Raw genomic sequence first — 15,429 nt, 5'->3', positions numbered from 1 at the left:
CGCCATGGGCTTCCCCTCTTGCCCGCCCCATTGGGACGGGGTGGGCGCTTTCCCGGTGGATGGCGAGGCCAAGCTGCCGGCTTCATCCTTGCCCACCCTGCAGGCAGCAGGGCGGGCGCACCAATTGCCTGTGGCCGGTTGGGCAGTGCCGCGGGCTTCCCCTCTCGCCCACCCTGTTAGAGCGGGGCGGGCGCTTTCCCGGCGGCTGGCAAGGCTAAGCCGCTAGCCCCATCCTTGCAGGGCGGGTTTCATCCATGCACTTCTCAGAATGAGTGGAGTAAAAGGTAAAAAAAACCCCAATCTATACAGTGTTATCTTTATTTTAAATGTCAAAAATTATTTGCGGCTCCCAGTGTTTTCTTTTTCCGTGGAAAACGGGTCCAAATGGCTCTTTGAGTGTTAAAGGTTCCCTGCCCCTGTCTTAAAGAAAACATGGAACAGAAGATAAAGGTTATCTTGGGAATTTAGTTAAAATTTGGCTTCTTGGGGCAAGAGTAAATTACTGCTGAGCTGTTAATTTTTAAAAAATTATTGGGGACTAACAGGATATAAATAATATCATAGAATACAAAATAGACAAAAAAGCAGAGCCACCCGGTTTGCATCTAGGCCTCTTTGTCCAAAAACGAAATTAGAAATCTGGCCAGCTCGAAGGAAAACCAACAGAAGATAGTCAAGACCAGTTCGCAACCGCACAGTTTAAGTGAGCACTTTACTAGCTTGGTCAAGATATTTTAAAGTTTTAAAGCAGCAAATAAATTCACTTACATTTGATGACCCTACACAGATTTACCATCTGGTGTTTAACACCCCATACAGAAGCAGGAAAAGAACTACACAAGGAAAACAGTGCCCCCAACCATGGTCACAGAAAGCTGGGATCTGTTCCCACCTCCTGCCCCACAGGGAGGAATTACCCATCAGGCAAAAATGATCTCCTCCAAGTGAGAATGGACATAAAAATGCAGGTCTTGGTAGCTGGCTTTAGGCAAGACAGAGAAAACATAAGCGTAGACAACTCTGAACTTCTTAAAAGACATAGGAGTGCTGTGACAAGATACAGGAGTCATTCTTGCTTAAGCTCCATTGTCCACACAGACAAATAGATTTAAGCTAGAGAAGGGTCCTTCTCCTCTGAGCACAGGAGAACATCTCAGGTGATTCCCACTGTCCCATCAGTTGATTAGAAGAATTAGAGAAGAAGTCCCCGCAGCTCTAAAGGTTTTCAACTCCAAGGTAGTTCAGCAACTTCTCTATGGAGTTCCCCTATGGATAGCTGCATGGAACAAATCAGTTGAAAGAATACAATCTGGCTTCCTCTACAAAATACTTGGGGTACCACACTCGGTACCATATGCTGTTCTATGCTTAGAAACTGGTCAGAACCTACTTGAAACAAGAGCATGGCTGAATACATTCAAGTATTGGATCAAACTATGTTTTAACTCTGATGAGCGCAGTTTAACATATATTGTGCACCCAGACCTATTTGCCTCCGAATGGTATCAACTTATTAAATCAAAAATCTACTCTCTAGGTTTAATACTTGAAGATCTCTGTATGCTGTCACCCAGAGAGATTATGCAAACCTTAAAAACCAGACTTCTAGAACAGGAATACCATATCTTGTTGGGCCAAGCAAATAAATCATGCTCACCCCTTTCTGTCGGAATAGTACCAGAACAGGGGCACATAGCCAAATATCTTGAACTATTAACGGAACCCCAACAGAGATGGATTATTACAAGGGCCAGATGCAATACTTTTCCATCGGCCATTACAAAGGGTCGCTACCTATCTATCCCTCTCCAGGATCGGGTCTGTCCACACTGTAAAAACCAAGTGGAGACTCTTGCTCACATTATACTTGACTGTCCGAGATATGTGGGTATTAGGAATTTCTCTCCTGGGCTGGTTTTAGACAAATCTGAAAGAGACTCTGACAACTCTGTTGTGGAGCTTTTGTTAAATAACACAGAGGCCATGCTCTTGGAAAAAGTAGCAAAATTTCTTTTACAAGTGACAGAATTTTCTAAGTAACGGCCAGTGCTAGATTCAGTTTATCTGTCTGTGCTTTGAATGTACTTTTGATTTGTACTTCAGAAATGTCTGTAACGCTCTGGAGCCTATTTTAATATGCCTAATAAAGGTTGTTGTATTGTAAGTACATCAGGCCAAGCACAGGCAACTGAGCCGACTGCTCTCCCTGGAGACAGGGAAGGACTTGGGAAGAAGGGGTGAGTCCCACAGCAAAAAGAAGCAAGTGATTGAACAGTTGGAATCACTTGAGACGTCATCCAGTTCAGAGGGAGAAGTATTACCATACAAAGCCTGCCTTTAATGAATGAATGATGCAAGTGGGTATGTGTATATACCCATTTCTCTTCTTCATCTGGCTGTTTACATTGCCACAGTATTATTTATTACCAGGACCAGCACTTGGCATGAATCTTACCTCCATGGCAAGTTCTCGAGCTTGCTTAAATATTTCCAGATCTTCTTCGGTAACAATGTCCTTGGTTCCCACCAGAAATAAATCTGTGTTTTCTTGTTTGATGCTTATTTTGATTTCAGTACCTGTTGTTCAAAACCAGCAGAGAGATTATTCACCAACAGGATGGTGACAATACTATACAGACTCCTAGTCTTATTCCATTAGCAGCCACAACTCTTAGGCCCCTTCCGCACACGCAAAATAATGCGTTTTCAAACCATTTTCACAACTGTTTGCAAGTGGATTTTGCTATTTCGCACAGCTTCCAAGAGCACTGAAAGCAGTTTGAAAGTGCATTATTCTGCATGCGCGGAATGAGCCTTAACTTGTTTTTCCCATACTTCCTAGGTCAGATGGCAAGCTTTTATCATTGTTAGAATATTACAATTGCCACGCTTGCACATCTGTTTAAAATGCATGCTACCAGAATCATCATCTATATCAGCTCTTCTGTCTTCACACAGACTTTAACTTTCTATTTCTAGCCTATAATTTAAAAGCATGTCCTCTAGACTTGCTTTTTCCAGAGGTCGAGGCAAACAAATTAAACCTATGTCAAACAATACAGACAAGAACACAGATTTCACATATTCTGGCAAACCTCCTGTGCGACTTGCATTTTTTAAAAAGTAAAACACAACCTCTGGCACGAAACTAAGCTTAGACAACACTATTTAAAACAGGATAGAACTGGACTACAGTTAAGAGCACAGACAATTTATTTTAAAGAAAAGGAAAGATTTATTTTAAAAAAACTGGGAGGAGTAAAATTTCACAAAAGTACAGATCCAGCGCTGCGCAGCAGGATGGAATTGGTCATGGAAAAGCAATGGAGGAGAGGGAAATGAAGAGTGGAAATGGTTGTCCTGACAAACGCCGACAGCGGTGCGGCCAGAGAGAGGGCAAGGGACAGAATGAAGTGGCTACCGATACGGCATTCACAAAGGCACAAAGCAACATCATGAAGACATCGGGGTGAGGAGGGGAGAGCTAGTGTCACTACGGACGCAAAAAACCGACAAACAACGAGGTGGTACAGTATTAGTCGGAAAAACACTCCGGAGGTTTAGTCAGCATTAGTTACGAGGTCAGAGTTCACTGCTTGTTGTACGAGAGTGAAGTGAGAACGAGAAGAATAGCCGAGACCTATGTGACAAAATAAGAATCTGGATTTGGACGGGACGCGGGTTTGGTTGGCGCTTTGACCTGTTGCTTACCATCATCCAGATCACGTTTAATCCTTCCGTCTGCCAAGCTCCCCTTCCCTGGTGAGGGGGTCCCCATCTGAGGGGTCACTTTATACTTTAATCTGCCTAGAATCCTGCGCTTTTTAAGGAAAGTTGTTTGCTTGAAGTGAGCAATGGCTTTAAAAGAGCGTCCTCTAGACATACCCCATCCAGAGGCGGAGGAATGAGAGAGAAACCTACTTCTAACATCTTTCCTTCCATAGAAAGCAGCGTTAGACTTGGAGGCGGAAGAGAACACTGCTTTGCGCCGCAAACGCTTGGGTGGTGCATAACTCGGGTGTCCCTTTTTTCGAGACTGTCCCTGAGTGGTATAAATATGAGAAAGTCCGTCGAAAAGTCCCTTTAGCTGACTGTTACTGGGAAGGCTGCTAAAGGAAGGTGCGCTTGACTGACTGGAGGAGCTTTGGGGAGAGTTAGAAGAGACGGACGTGCCGGATTTTTGTGAACTGGGGCTCTGACCAGAGATGGGGGTTGGGGGTGGAAGTGAAGAAGGTTTTAGCTTTTGTGTGGTACCTGTAGCCAACACATGAGAAGCACATGACTGTTTCTGAGAGGCCATTTTCCTTGGACGATAATGCTTTGAAAAGTCTATTATTTCACCTCGTGATCTGCGACCATCGGGTGACGGTGTGAAAAACTTAGTAAGGCCGTCAATGAGCCCTTTGGTTTTCTTGTTAACGTTAAGTGTAGAGGCAGGTATGTAGGTGGAGGTGGTGATTTTGGTGGTGGTGGTGATTTTGGTGACGGCACCAGGCCGGGTGGGGTCTGTAACAGCCAATCTGCTGCTTGAATCCTTCACAGATGCAGCATGACCAGATGAAGGTGTGGTACAGACTTTAGTCTTTTGACCCCTACCAGGTGACCCCCTTCCTGTGAATGCACTCATGGATCCTTCATCACTGGTTACAGACCTACGCAAGAAAGAAATTCGGAAAAATAAGAAGTCAGCATGGAAGAACCAAGGATAAGAAATCAATAAGGAACAGGCCTACATTCAAATCATTCATGCCTGTTAGCTTAACACTGAATGTGCAAATATCACGATAAGTAAAGAAGGAAGCCTGTTTTATTTCATCACATATATTCTTCGACTCCTCTTAAAATGAGGGTTGCTTTTTGCGATAATAAAGAAGAAGAAGAGAAGAAGAGTGTGGATTTACATCCCCCCTTTCTCTCCTGCAGGAGACTCAAAGGGGCTGACAATCTCCTTGCCCTTCCCCCCTCACAACAAACACCCTGTGAGGTAGGTGGGGCTGAGAGAGCTCCGAGAAGCTGTGACTAGCCCAAGGTCACCCAGCTGGCGTGTGTGGGAGTGCAAAGGCTAACCTGAATTCCCCAGATAAGCCTCCACAGCTCAGGCAGCAGAGCTGGGAATCAAACCCGGTTCCTCCAGATTAGATACACAAGCTCTTAACCTCCTACGCCACTGCTGCTCCTGACAGGCTACATGATGACAATCTGGTTGTCCCAGGACAAAGTATGGATCTATGGCTTGTGTGACAATCAAACTTGGCCAACTTGGCCATTATAATTTGTTATTATGTTGATATGTTGTTACCACGCTGCTATATTATGATGTCATTATATTGGCGGCTGGCCAGGAAGCGCTTTAATCGGCTGCGCTTCCCTGGGTTTGTAGAGGTCCTGCCTCTCAGCTGCGTGGCCACGCAAGGTCAAAGGGACGTCAGCATGGCTGTGGGGGTCCAAGCCTGCCTGCCTGCCTGTGTAGCTACGCAGTGGAGGGAGGTACCAAAAAAACCCACATTGGTTCTGTGGGCTCTGTTCGCTGCCTGCATGGAGGCCTGTGGACGCAAAAACAGGAGAGTGGGTTACTTTATCCCAACTGCAACCCACTCTGCCTGTGCTGTGCAGAAGGGGCCTGTTAAAGTTCGCCTTATTATGAAGAATCCTGCAGAAGGGCTAAAGAAAACGACAACTGGGAAAATGCATGCCATGGAAGCAGAGGTGGGATCCAGCAGGTTCTCACAGGTTCCCGAGAGTAGGTTACTAATTATTTGTGTGTGCCGAGAGGGGGTTACTAATTGGTGATTTTGCCATCGCGGATTTTAAGCGCCTTAGTTACGCCCTCCCTCACCAGCAGCGCCAAGCAGGAACTTGGAGCAGTTCCAGCAGTGAGGAAACGCACCGCGCAGCGCATGGCAGCCCCGCGCTCGCGCAGGCATCTCGCTTCCCACCCAGGGACCGGCACAGTGGCTGCGTCCTTGCCACAGCCCTGCCCAGGAATGCCCCGCCCCCGGAATGCCCGGCCACGCCCCCATCGTGCCCCGCCCAGTCCCATTGGCGCTACGCCACAGTTTGAATCCCACCACCATGGGAACCTGTTACTAAAATTTTTGGATCCCACCACTGCATGGAAGGTAAAGCAGATCTGAATTTAACTGGGAAGGTGTACAATCTGCGTTGATTTAGCTAAAGGCTAAATCTTTTTTTTTTATTAACTCAAATTGCTCATGGTGCTTTCAGTTAAAGAAAAATGCACAGAGCCAGGAAGAGTGATTAAACTGAAGAGTTGCACAAGGGCACCAAATTCCTTTCCCTTCTCTGGTGCACGTACAACTTTTTAATTAACAGATTATACTATAGAAGATGGTTTCCTTTTACAACTGGTGTGTGCGTGCATGCGTGCGTGCGATTTTTTTCCCTTAATGGTGAAACTAATTGATAACATCAGTTTACATGTAAATAGAAATGAAGATGCCATCTGGTTTGCTGAACAGCTAACTAGTCTTAAATCTGGTCCTCACCCATTATTTCTCTACCCCAACATGTGACTGAACGTGGTTAGCTATTAACATGCGCACCCTTATTAAAAACGTTTCACATAAGTCTGAATATTTTGATTTTAGAAGAGAAGCATCACAACTTCAGAGCCCACGGCCAGGTGCCACAGATGTTAATAACGTCTGCCAGCAGAAGTGACCAAGCTCTCACTGCTATATGATTTCATACGATCATTCGAATCCACAAAGTTCTTTTAAACAGAGCCATGCCACTACTAACCCTTCGGAAGGAACTCAAATAAATCCAGCAATAGCATTATTACAGTCTTCCCATTTGGTCACATTCTACCAGCCAAGTAAAATCCAATGTTTCCCTTACATACGCACACAAATCATTCTGCAATCAATATAACACACCAAGTGTGGCCACTCTTGAATAATGTATTCCAGTCCATGTTATGTGAATGCATCATGAAGTGGTTCTGAATTACTCCTGTAATCCTTGTAACACAGCACACAATCCTTGTAACACAGCACAGGAAGGGTTATAGCCATGAGCTTCTTCTGAGGAAGGCACAGACATTTAAGGTCACCGGCTGCATTTTCATGACTAGACAGCGGTCTCCTTTGTCCCCAAGAAGCAGCCATGAGGCCACCGTCTGAATCAGGTTTAAGTGGGTGAACTAACCCCCACCCACCCCTTACAAGAATGTGATCTCAAGTTCCTCACTGCCATAAAAGGAAATAAAATAACACTTACAACATTCGTTGCTTTAGTTTGTTTTTTGGTCGTCCAATAGGTTTTGTATATCGCCGCCTTATCTGTGTGGCCTTCTCGTGAAGTAACTTTCTTCCTTTTTTCTTTGGTCTGCAGACCTGGCAAATCCACATACCTGCAACGATATTCAAAATAAATCCCATGAATTGTTCTCACTCTTTATGGTAACCTCTTATCTAACTGGCATCAAGATAACAAACTTATCCTCTGTAGGAAAAGAGATTCCACTGAAACATTAGAAAGAACTTCCTGACGATAAGGGCTGTTTGACAGTGGAATGTGCTGCCTCGGAGGGTGATAGAGTCTCTTTCTCTGGAGGTTTTTAAACAGAGGTCAGATGGCCCTCTGCCTGGAGTGCTTTGATTGTGTGTTCCTGCATGGCAGGGGGTTGGTCTGGATGGCACTGGTGGTCTTTTCCAACTCTATGATTCTACCCTCATTCTTCCTTAGTAGAAAGTAAGGTTATGATAAGGTGACCAGATTTTCACCTTTTTTAACTGGGATGCGCACGCGCGCATGCGGTTGCAGGAGAGCACTGCCTTTTGGGGCGCTCCCTGGTTTCCCGCCCTGTCACCGGGAGTGCCCCAGAAGGCAGTGCGGCAGCGCAGGAGGCTGCCGCACTGCCTTCTGGGGAGCTCCCCTGTTTCCCGCCCTGTTGCGTGCACGGGAGGCTGCCACACTGTCTTCTGGGGGGCTCCCCTGTTTCCCGCCCTGTGACAGGGTGGGAAAAGGGGACCACCCCAGAAGGCAGTGCGGCAGCCTTCCAAAAATCGGTAGATTTTTAAAAACCCACGGGACATGGGACAAATTGCTTAAAAGCTGGACTGTCCCGCCAAAAGTGGGACGTCTGGTCACTATGCGTTATGATGGAAGAAAAACTGGTTTACTTGAGTCTAGCATCTCTGGAGTCTGCTATCTGCCTTTCAGTCGGGGTATGGACACCAGGTTCATAAAGAGGCCATGGACACCAGATTCACCAGGCCGTATTCAGCCTCAAGTGAACAAGCCACTTTTCCCAGCCTGCACTTTCAGCCTGAACTAAGGTAAGTGTGTGTGGTGGGGGGGGGGGGGGGGGGGGGGGGAGACGCAGAGTGCGCAGTACGGCCCAGCTACGCCTCTGGAAAACACCCTGGAAGAGAAATGCATGAGTGCAAGCAAACCAGCAAGGATCATTGAGGCAGAAAAGCATACATAAACAACCAACCATAAACAGCAAATAGTCCAGAAAAAGGCAGGCGAAGGAAAACTACTGCGTTTTTATCCTGCAGTTCAGACAATTGTCCCAAAGAGGTTCAGCTCAATTACCGTTCCATGCACAGAATCGGTAGTTCCCTGGAATTAAGAGCTGGAATATATTATTCCATTGCAGGTTACAAGGATCACAGGCTGGGTCACAAGCAGCATCATTTACATTCCAACTTCCTTCCTGCTGTATGATCCATCTTCACCCAAGCAGCGTACAACATTTTTCACCCAAGGGCAGCAAATGGTTCAGTGCTAACATTGGTAATGTTCTCTGACTTCAGGATTAATTTGATTTCCAAATCAGAGAATGCAGAAGCAATGTCGGACTATCCGTCTATAACAACCGTATTGCAAAATATCTGTTTTGTGGACACACACTCCCATTTTTCTTTCTTTTTTGCCATAAAGTCACAGCTGACGAACAACGACCCTGTAGCGTTTTCAAGCCAAGAGATGTTGGGAGGTGGTTTGCCATTGCCTGCCCCCCCCCCCCCCCCCCCCCCACACACAACCATTATATTCTTGAAAGTCTCCCATTCAAATACTAGCTTGGAAGAAAATAAGGTTATGATGTCAGGGCTGTCAGAGCTGAGAGTATGTGATTGGCTGAGAGTGTCAGGGCATAGGAGGTTAAGAGCTCATGTATCTAATCTGGAGGAACTGGGTTTGATTCCCAGCTCTGCCACCTGAGCTGCGGAGGCTTATCTGGGGAGTTCAGATTAGCCTGTGCACTCCCACACACGCCAGCTGGGTGACCTCGGGCTAGTCACAGCTTCTCGGAGCTCTCTCAGCCCCACCCACCTCACAGGGTGTTTGTTGTGAGGGGGGAAGGGCAAGGAGATTGTCAGCCCCTTTGAGTCTCCTGCAGGAGAGAAAGGGGGGATATAAATCCAAAGTCTTCTTCTTCTTCTTCTTCTTCTAAGAAGAGGAGGAGGAGGTGGAGGAGGAGGAGTTTGCAGGGAGACTCAAAGGGGCTTACAATCTCATTTCACTTCCCCTCCCCCCAACAAACACCCTGTGAGGTGGGTGGGGCTGAGAGAGATCTGAAGAGCTTTGACTCACCCAAGGTCACCCAGCTGGCGTATGTTGGAGCGCACAGGCAGAGGTGGGATCCAACCAGTTCTCACCACTTCTCTAAAAGTGGTTACTAATTTTTTCTGAGTGCTGAGAAGGGGTTACTAAAGCAACCTCCCTGCCCAATAGGGACTGGAGGTGTGTGTGTGTGGCAGCACCACTGTTTGAATCCCACCACCATCGGGACCTGTTATTAAAATGTTTGGATCCCACCACTGCGCACAGGCTAATCTGAATTCCCCAGATAAGCCTCCACAGCTGAAGTGGCAGAGCGGGGGATCAAGCCCAGTTCTCCAGATTAGAGTGCACCTGCTCTTAACCACTACGCCACTGCTGCTCCCAACCACTACGCCACACTGGCTCTCACTACCCCAATAAGCAAAGCTATTCATTTTTAATGCTGTTTTGGCTGAAGTACTTCAACAGATAACTGATGGGCTAACCCACAAATCGCTTAATACTGCAAACATATAAATAGAAGAGAAAGGCAAAAGAGTGCCAAGGTTATCAATGCTGAAAACCCGTGTTTTAATCATGCAAGAAATTCATCAGTCCCTGACTCATCTGTCATTTTGGCAGGAAAGAAGTCAAAGAGGTAGCACCATTTCCCTTCAACGATCTCTGAGCACCTCCTGAACTCTGCAACAAGAAAGCCAAAGTTCTCCCCACCAAGGAGCCTGGTGTGAGAGTCATTAGGCTTTGAGCTGGGAGATACGGGTTCAAGTTCATACTCGGCCATGAATTCAGCATGATCCCTGGCACCCTTCCAGCTGGCCTTCAGCTTCCCATCCATGAGCTGTTCCTCCTACAGCACACAACGCTCCGTCTGGGACAGACACGACCAACAGATACAGAAGAGGGAGCATTTCAAATGCTCACAGCAAACAGAGCTAGACTCAATTTGCGTTTCTTCAAATGTCGTTTGGCAGGGACTAAATTCCAAGCCCATGACAGCAATGTCATGCCAAGGTTGGGCCGATGGGATTTGTAGTCCATGAACATCTGGAGAGCCGCAGGTTGCAGACCCAACAGACTGTCTGACCAACGTTAGCAACCACATAAATAATTCACTAAATCTATTTATGATGCCACATGAAAAATTATATTATCCAAGGAAGGCGACCACACAGGACGCATGTTTTTGAAAAGCCTTTACTGCTCACCTTTTGGCATTCGGGAAAGAGGCGGGTCGCAGCATTCCATGTGGAATCCTCTGTCGCAAGAATCGCAGAAAAGCATATTATCCTAAACAAACAAAAAGGGAGGGGGAAGCAAAGTGATCTCACATACATTTTTAATTTCACGGTTAAGCAAAAGCATTCATCATCATCATCATCATCATCATCAAACATTATTTCATCCATATTACAGAGTCCCTGTTAGCTAAACCTATAAACTTGGTTCAATTAGCCCTAAAAAGGCTGAAAATTACACCAAACATTATTATCGTATTAAGGGATTAAAATTTACCGCATTTTTGCCTTGGATTCTACAGGCACTGCATGTCTTGCATTCAATGCACTGCCATCTTAATGCCTTCACATTTGTCGTCAACTCCAGACAAAATTTCAAACACGATGGATGCCCTACAAAAAGATAATATTTATACATGAGGTTTCACAGAGTTTCAGAACACCCCAAATATCTATGGTTGTTTCTGCACGGTCCAAATATCTTGGGTTGAGCGAGGGAAATATCCCAGTCTGACCCAGAAGTTTGCACGGTTCCTGGTCCTTAAACGGGTTTGCCCTGCGATATTTCCCTCATCCTGGGATTTTCAAAAACTGTCAATTTGGTGATTTTTAGCAAAAAAAAAAATCCCGGGGCGAGCCCGCTATCTTGCAAACATCACAGGAGCAGAAACAGTTTATTTTTCTCACTCAGCTGCCTGATCTCCCTGCCTGACATTCATTCAAGCTGCCGCTCAAAAACAACAGCCAATCAGAACGCGGGACACTGGGCATGCTCAGATACACTTATGGTGTAAATACAAAAGGTCCGGGCTCGTGCGAAACGCACTGGAATATTCCCTCCCAGCCTTCACTCAATTTCTTCATAGAAACAGGCAGCCATGCAAAGGGAGAAGCCAGGATAAAATAGACCTGGATTGTAAAAAAAATGACTGCAACCAAGTATAATTGTGCCGTTCAGAAACGGCCTATGATGTGTTTTCCCAGCAGAACTCCGCAGTGCTGCCTATTCCCAGAAATATCTCTCATGAACAGGATGAGGAGTGGCTGTTCAGGATTTCCGTTTGTTTGTGTTTTCTGTTCACGCTACCTGGACAAATTGACACAATTGTCTGACCTTTCGTTTTGTGTTAAACTACTTCGGAAGATTATGACCTTTGGGCCATTTTAGTTAAACAACTAGTCAGGGGATACTCAACAGCATTACATGATTTAGTGTCTTCAATCCCATCTGCTATTGGTATATTTTTCTATAGTGCTTACAACAGGTGGGTCAGAAAGCTATACAACTGCAAGGAGAAATGGGTATTGTTCAAATCTGTGACTTATATTTTTTATTTATTTATTTATTTAATATAATATACCGCCCCATCCCCGGAGGGCTCTGGGCGGTGTACAACATAAAAACCGTGTATAAAATCATCATAATCAGACTTCCATAAATATATGGAATAGGATACAAAAACAGCAGTTGTATCCTAAGATGGCATCCCACCTAAACCTAATCCTCCTAGAAGGAGGAGGGAGAGGTAATGGGTCCTGATGGTATTAGGACCTGTAGGTCTCAATAATGGGTCCCGATGATATTGGGGACCCATGACCTGGGGGGGGGGGGGCACAACTCAGCGGCTGGTTGCTCCAAAGGCCTGGTGGAACAACTCAGTCTTACAGGCCCTGCAGAAATCACCAAGGTCCCGCAGGGCCCGGACAGCTGGAGGGAGAGTGTTCCACCAGGCAGGGGCCAGCGCCGTAAAGGCCCTGGCCCGAGTGGAGGCCAGCCGCGTCATTGCGTCCTTTCTCAGACAACACTGTATCTGCTGTCCTGAGGTTGAAGGTGAGAAGGTTAGATACCTCGTGCGATGCATGTGGAAATCCAGGGCTTGTCAGAAACCCATTGGAAGCAGAAATGGACAAGGACAGTGATCCCAACCTGGTTCCATGGTGCCCACCAAAGGGTCTTCTGTTGTCCACATGTTTATTCTCCAAACCAAAGAGCCAGCCCTGTTTTTTCTCCACCTCATTGTAGCATAAGAGCCCCAACCCAACAGATGCTTGGTTTGCAATTTGAAAACCCTTTGTGATTGGCCCCAGTACCTCACGGCAGCCATTTTTCAGTGGCTCCCACTCGAAATTGCCCAGAGGGTCGACAGGGTTATGGGCCTCCAGGCATCGACTGTGCCAGTGATTCCAACCCATGTTTCCTTGGGCCAGACTGCCTTCTGCCTCTCATAAAATGCAAGCGGAAAATGGTCCTAACCTAGTCTGTAATTAGGGAACAAAAACAAAGCGGTGCCTGGAACGGATCTCCCCCCCACCCCCATTATTCAGACACGCTCCTTCACCAGCTGACTCTTAGCAGCAGAAGCAAAGGGGACCACGTGGGCTGGGGTTGCAGAATACTGACCATTCATCTCAAAAAGGATATCATCTCAAAAAGGACACTGAAGAGATAGAAAAAGTGCAGAGAAGGGCAACGAGGATGATTGAGGGACTGGAGCACCTTCCCTATGAGGAGAGGCTGCAGCATTTGGGACTCTTTAGTTTGGAGAGGAGACGTCTGAGGGGGGATATGATTGAAGTCTATAAAATTATGCATGGGGTAGAAAATGTTGATAGAGAGAAATTTTTCTCTCTTTCTCACAATACTAGAACCAGGGGGAATTCATTGAAAATGCTGGGGGGAAGAATTATTTATTTATTTATTTATTTATTTATTATTTGATTTAGTATACCGCCCTATCCCCAAAGGGCTCAGGGCGGTGAACAATATAAAAGCATATATAAACATAAATATATAAAAGTTTAAAATTTTCATTCTAAAACAGTATCCCACGAACCCATATGCAACCCTCCCGAAGATATTGCGAATGATGGGTCCCCATGATGCTAGGGGACCCTATACAGCAGGGGGAGGATGAAAGCAGGGCACCCCTCAGCCGGGCTGGTCTCTCCGGCGTCTCGGGTGGAACACTCTTCGGGTCTTGCAGGCCCTACAGAACTCTCCAAGCGTCCCAAGCAGAGGCCCGGACAGCTGGTGGTAGAGTGTTCCACCAGGCAGGGGCCAGAGCCGTAAAGGCCCTGGCCCGAGTGGAGGCCAGCCGCATCATATTAGGACTAATAAAAGGAAACACTTCTGCACGCAACATGTGATTGGTGTTTGGAATATGCTGCCACAGGAGGTGGTGATGGCCACTAACCTGGACAGCTTTAAAAGGGGCTTGGACAGATTTATGGAGGAGAAGTCGATCTATGGCTACCAATCTTGATCCTCCTTGATCTCAGATTGCAAATGCCTTAGCAGACCAGGTGCTCGGGAGCAGCAGTCGCAGAAGGCCATTGCTTTCACCTCCTGCATGTGAGCTCCCAAAGGCACCTGGTGGGCCACTGCGAGTAGCAGAGTGCTGGACTAGATGGACTCTGGTCTGATCCAGCTGGCTTGTTCTTATGTTCTTATTCCAAGCTGTCACAGGTTCTCTGAAGTCCTGGATTTTGCCAGTAGTTCAATTTATCATTCATTTATTTATACAGCTCAGCGGCTGTTGCCGCACAAGAGGTCAACCCTCGTCCCAATGAGCATGCAAGCAAAAAAAATTGACACAAGGCAGATAGACAACATGAGGAGACAGGGATAGCTTGGGATCAAGGATACATTAAGTCTAGCTGCACATGCGTGAGTTGGCTTCAGCAGAAAAGCGGGACTCGGGGCGGGGGGTGTTCAATCAAGAAGAAGAGCGGGTTTTTATACCCTGCTGTTCTTCTGCCAGAAGGAGTCTCAAAGGGGCTTAGAATCACCTTTCCTTTCCCCAACAGAGACCTTGTGAGGTAGGTGGGGCTGAGAGAGTTCTGAGAGGACTGTGACTGGCCCAAGGTCGCCCGGCAGGCTTTCACTGAAAAAAATGGGCACAATATCATCCAGCTGGCGCCCCAGCTAGCAGTTTCAGGCATAACAGATTGTGGGGTTAGATTCAGAAGGACGAGGGGAACGGGGTGGCAGAAGTTAAGATTACTGGCAAGGATTTCTTTCAGCCCCGTGGTCATTCGCTGGACCTCCAAGACCAAGAAAATTTAAGCTACTAAACCTTGTCCCACCAAAAGATAGAAGCACAATTGTGACCAAATACCCCTCTTCTTCCTTTGGAACGCTCTGCTTGAAGGCCTGCCCTGAAGAGCCACACCCACAGCAGAGCGTTCCACAGGAAGAAGAGGGGTCACAATTGGGCTTCTATCTTTCAGTGAGACAAGGTTTCGCTCTCCACCACTACATCAGGAGAACAGAGGGCAGTAAAAAAAATGTCAGGGACAATAGCAGAATAACTTCCATGCTTTGTAGTGATTGAGAGCTGTGGACTCGAATCTGAAGAACTGGATTTGAGTCTCCACTCCTCCATATGAACAGCGGACTCTAATCTGGTGAACCGGATTTGTCTCCCTGCTCCTCCATGTGACCAAGAGCTAAACCTCACCTACCTCACAAGGTTCCTGTTGTGGGGAGAGAACATAAGAACATAAGAACTAGCCTGCTGGATCAGACCAGAGTCCATCTAGTCCAGCTCTCTGCTACTCGCAGTGGCCCACCAGGTGCCATTGGGAGCTCACAGGCAGGATGTGAAAGCAATGGCCTTCTGCTGCTGCTGCTCCTGAGCACCTGGTCTGCTAAGGG

General features: G+C 46.7%; 1 protein-coding gene across 5 annotated transcripts in view; it reads right to left on the bottom strand.

The window, feature by feature from the left end:
- The window catches only part of KAT6B (lysine acetyltransferase 6B), a 96,928-nt gene that overhangs the window by 15,756 nt on the left and 65,743 nt on the right, over window positions 1-15,429 (bottom strand). For 4 of the 5 annotated variants that reach the window (XM_048504608.1, XM_048504610.1, XM_048504607.1 and 1 more), the window contains exons 4-8: window positions 11,050-11,165; window positions 10,743-10,824; window positions 7,243-7,375; window positions 3,712-4,652; window positions 2,456-2,577 (exon numbers count right to left, since the gene is read on the bottom strand). In XM_048504608.1, coding sequence (XP_048360565.1) covers window positions 2,456-2,577; window positions 3,712-4,652; window positions 7,243-7,375; window positions 10,743-10,824; window positions 11,050-11,165 — 1,394 coding nt within the window. The remainder of the gene's footprint in view (window positions 1-2,455; window positions 2,578-3,711; window positions 4,653-7,242; window positions 7,376-10,742; window positions 10,825-11,049; window positions 11,166-15,429) is intronic. The other variant, XM_048504611.1, reaches the window with a different exon arrangement.

This window comes from Sphaerodactylus townsendi, linkage group LG07, assembly GCF_021028975.2.
Source record: "Sphaerodactylus townsendi isolate TG3544 linkage group LG07, MPM_Stown_v2.3, whole genome shotgun sequence".
NCBI lineage: Eukaryota > Metazoa > Chordata > Lepidosauria > Squamata > Sphaerodactylidae > Sphaerodactylus > Sphaerodactylus townsendi.
This window is presented reverse-complemented; position numbering and strand designations above follow the sequence as displayed.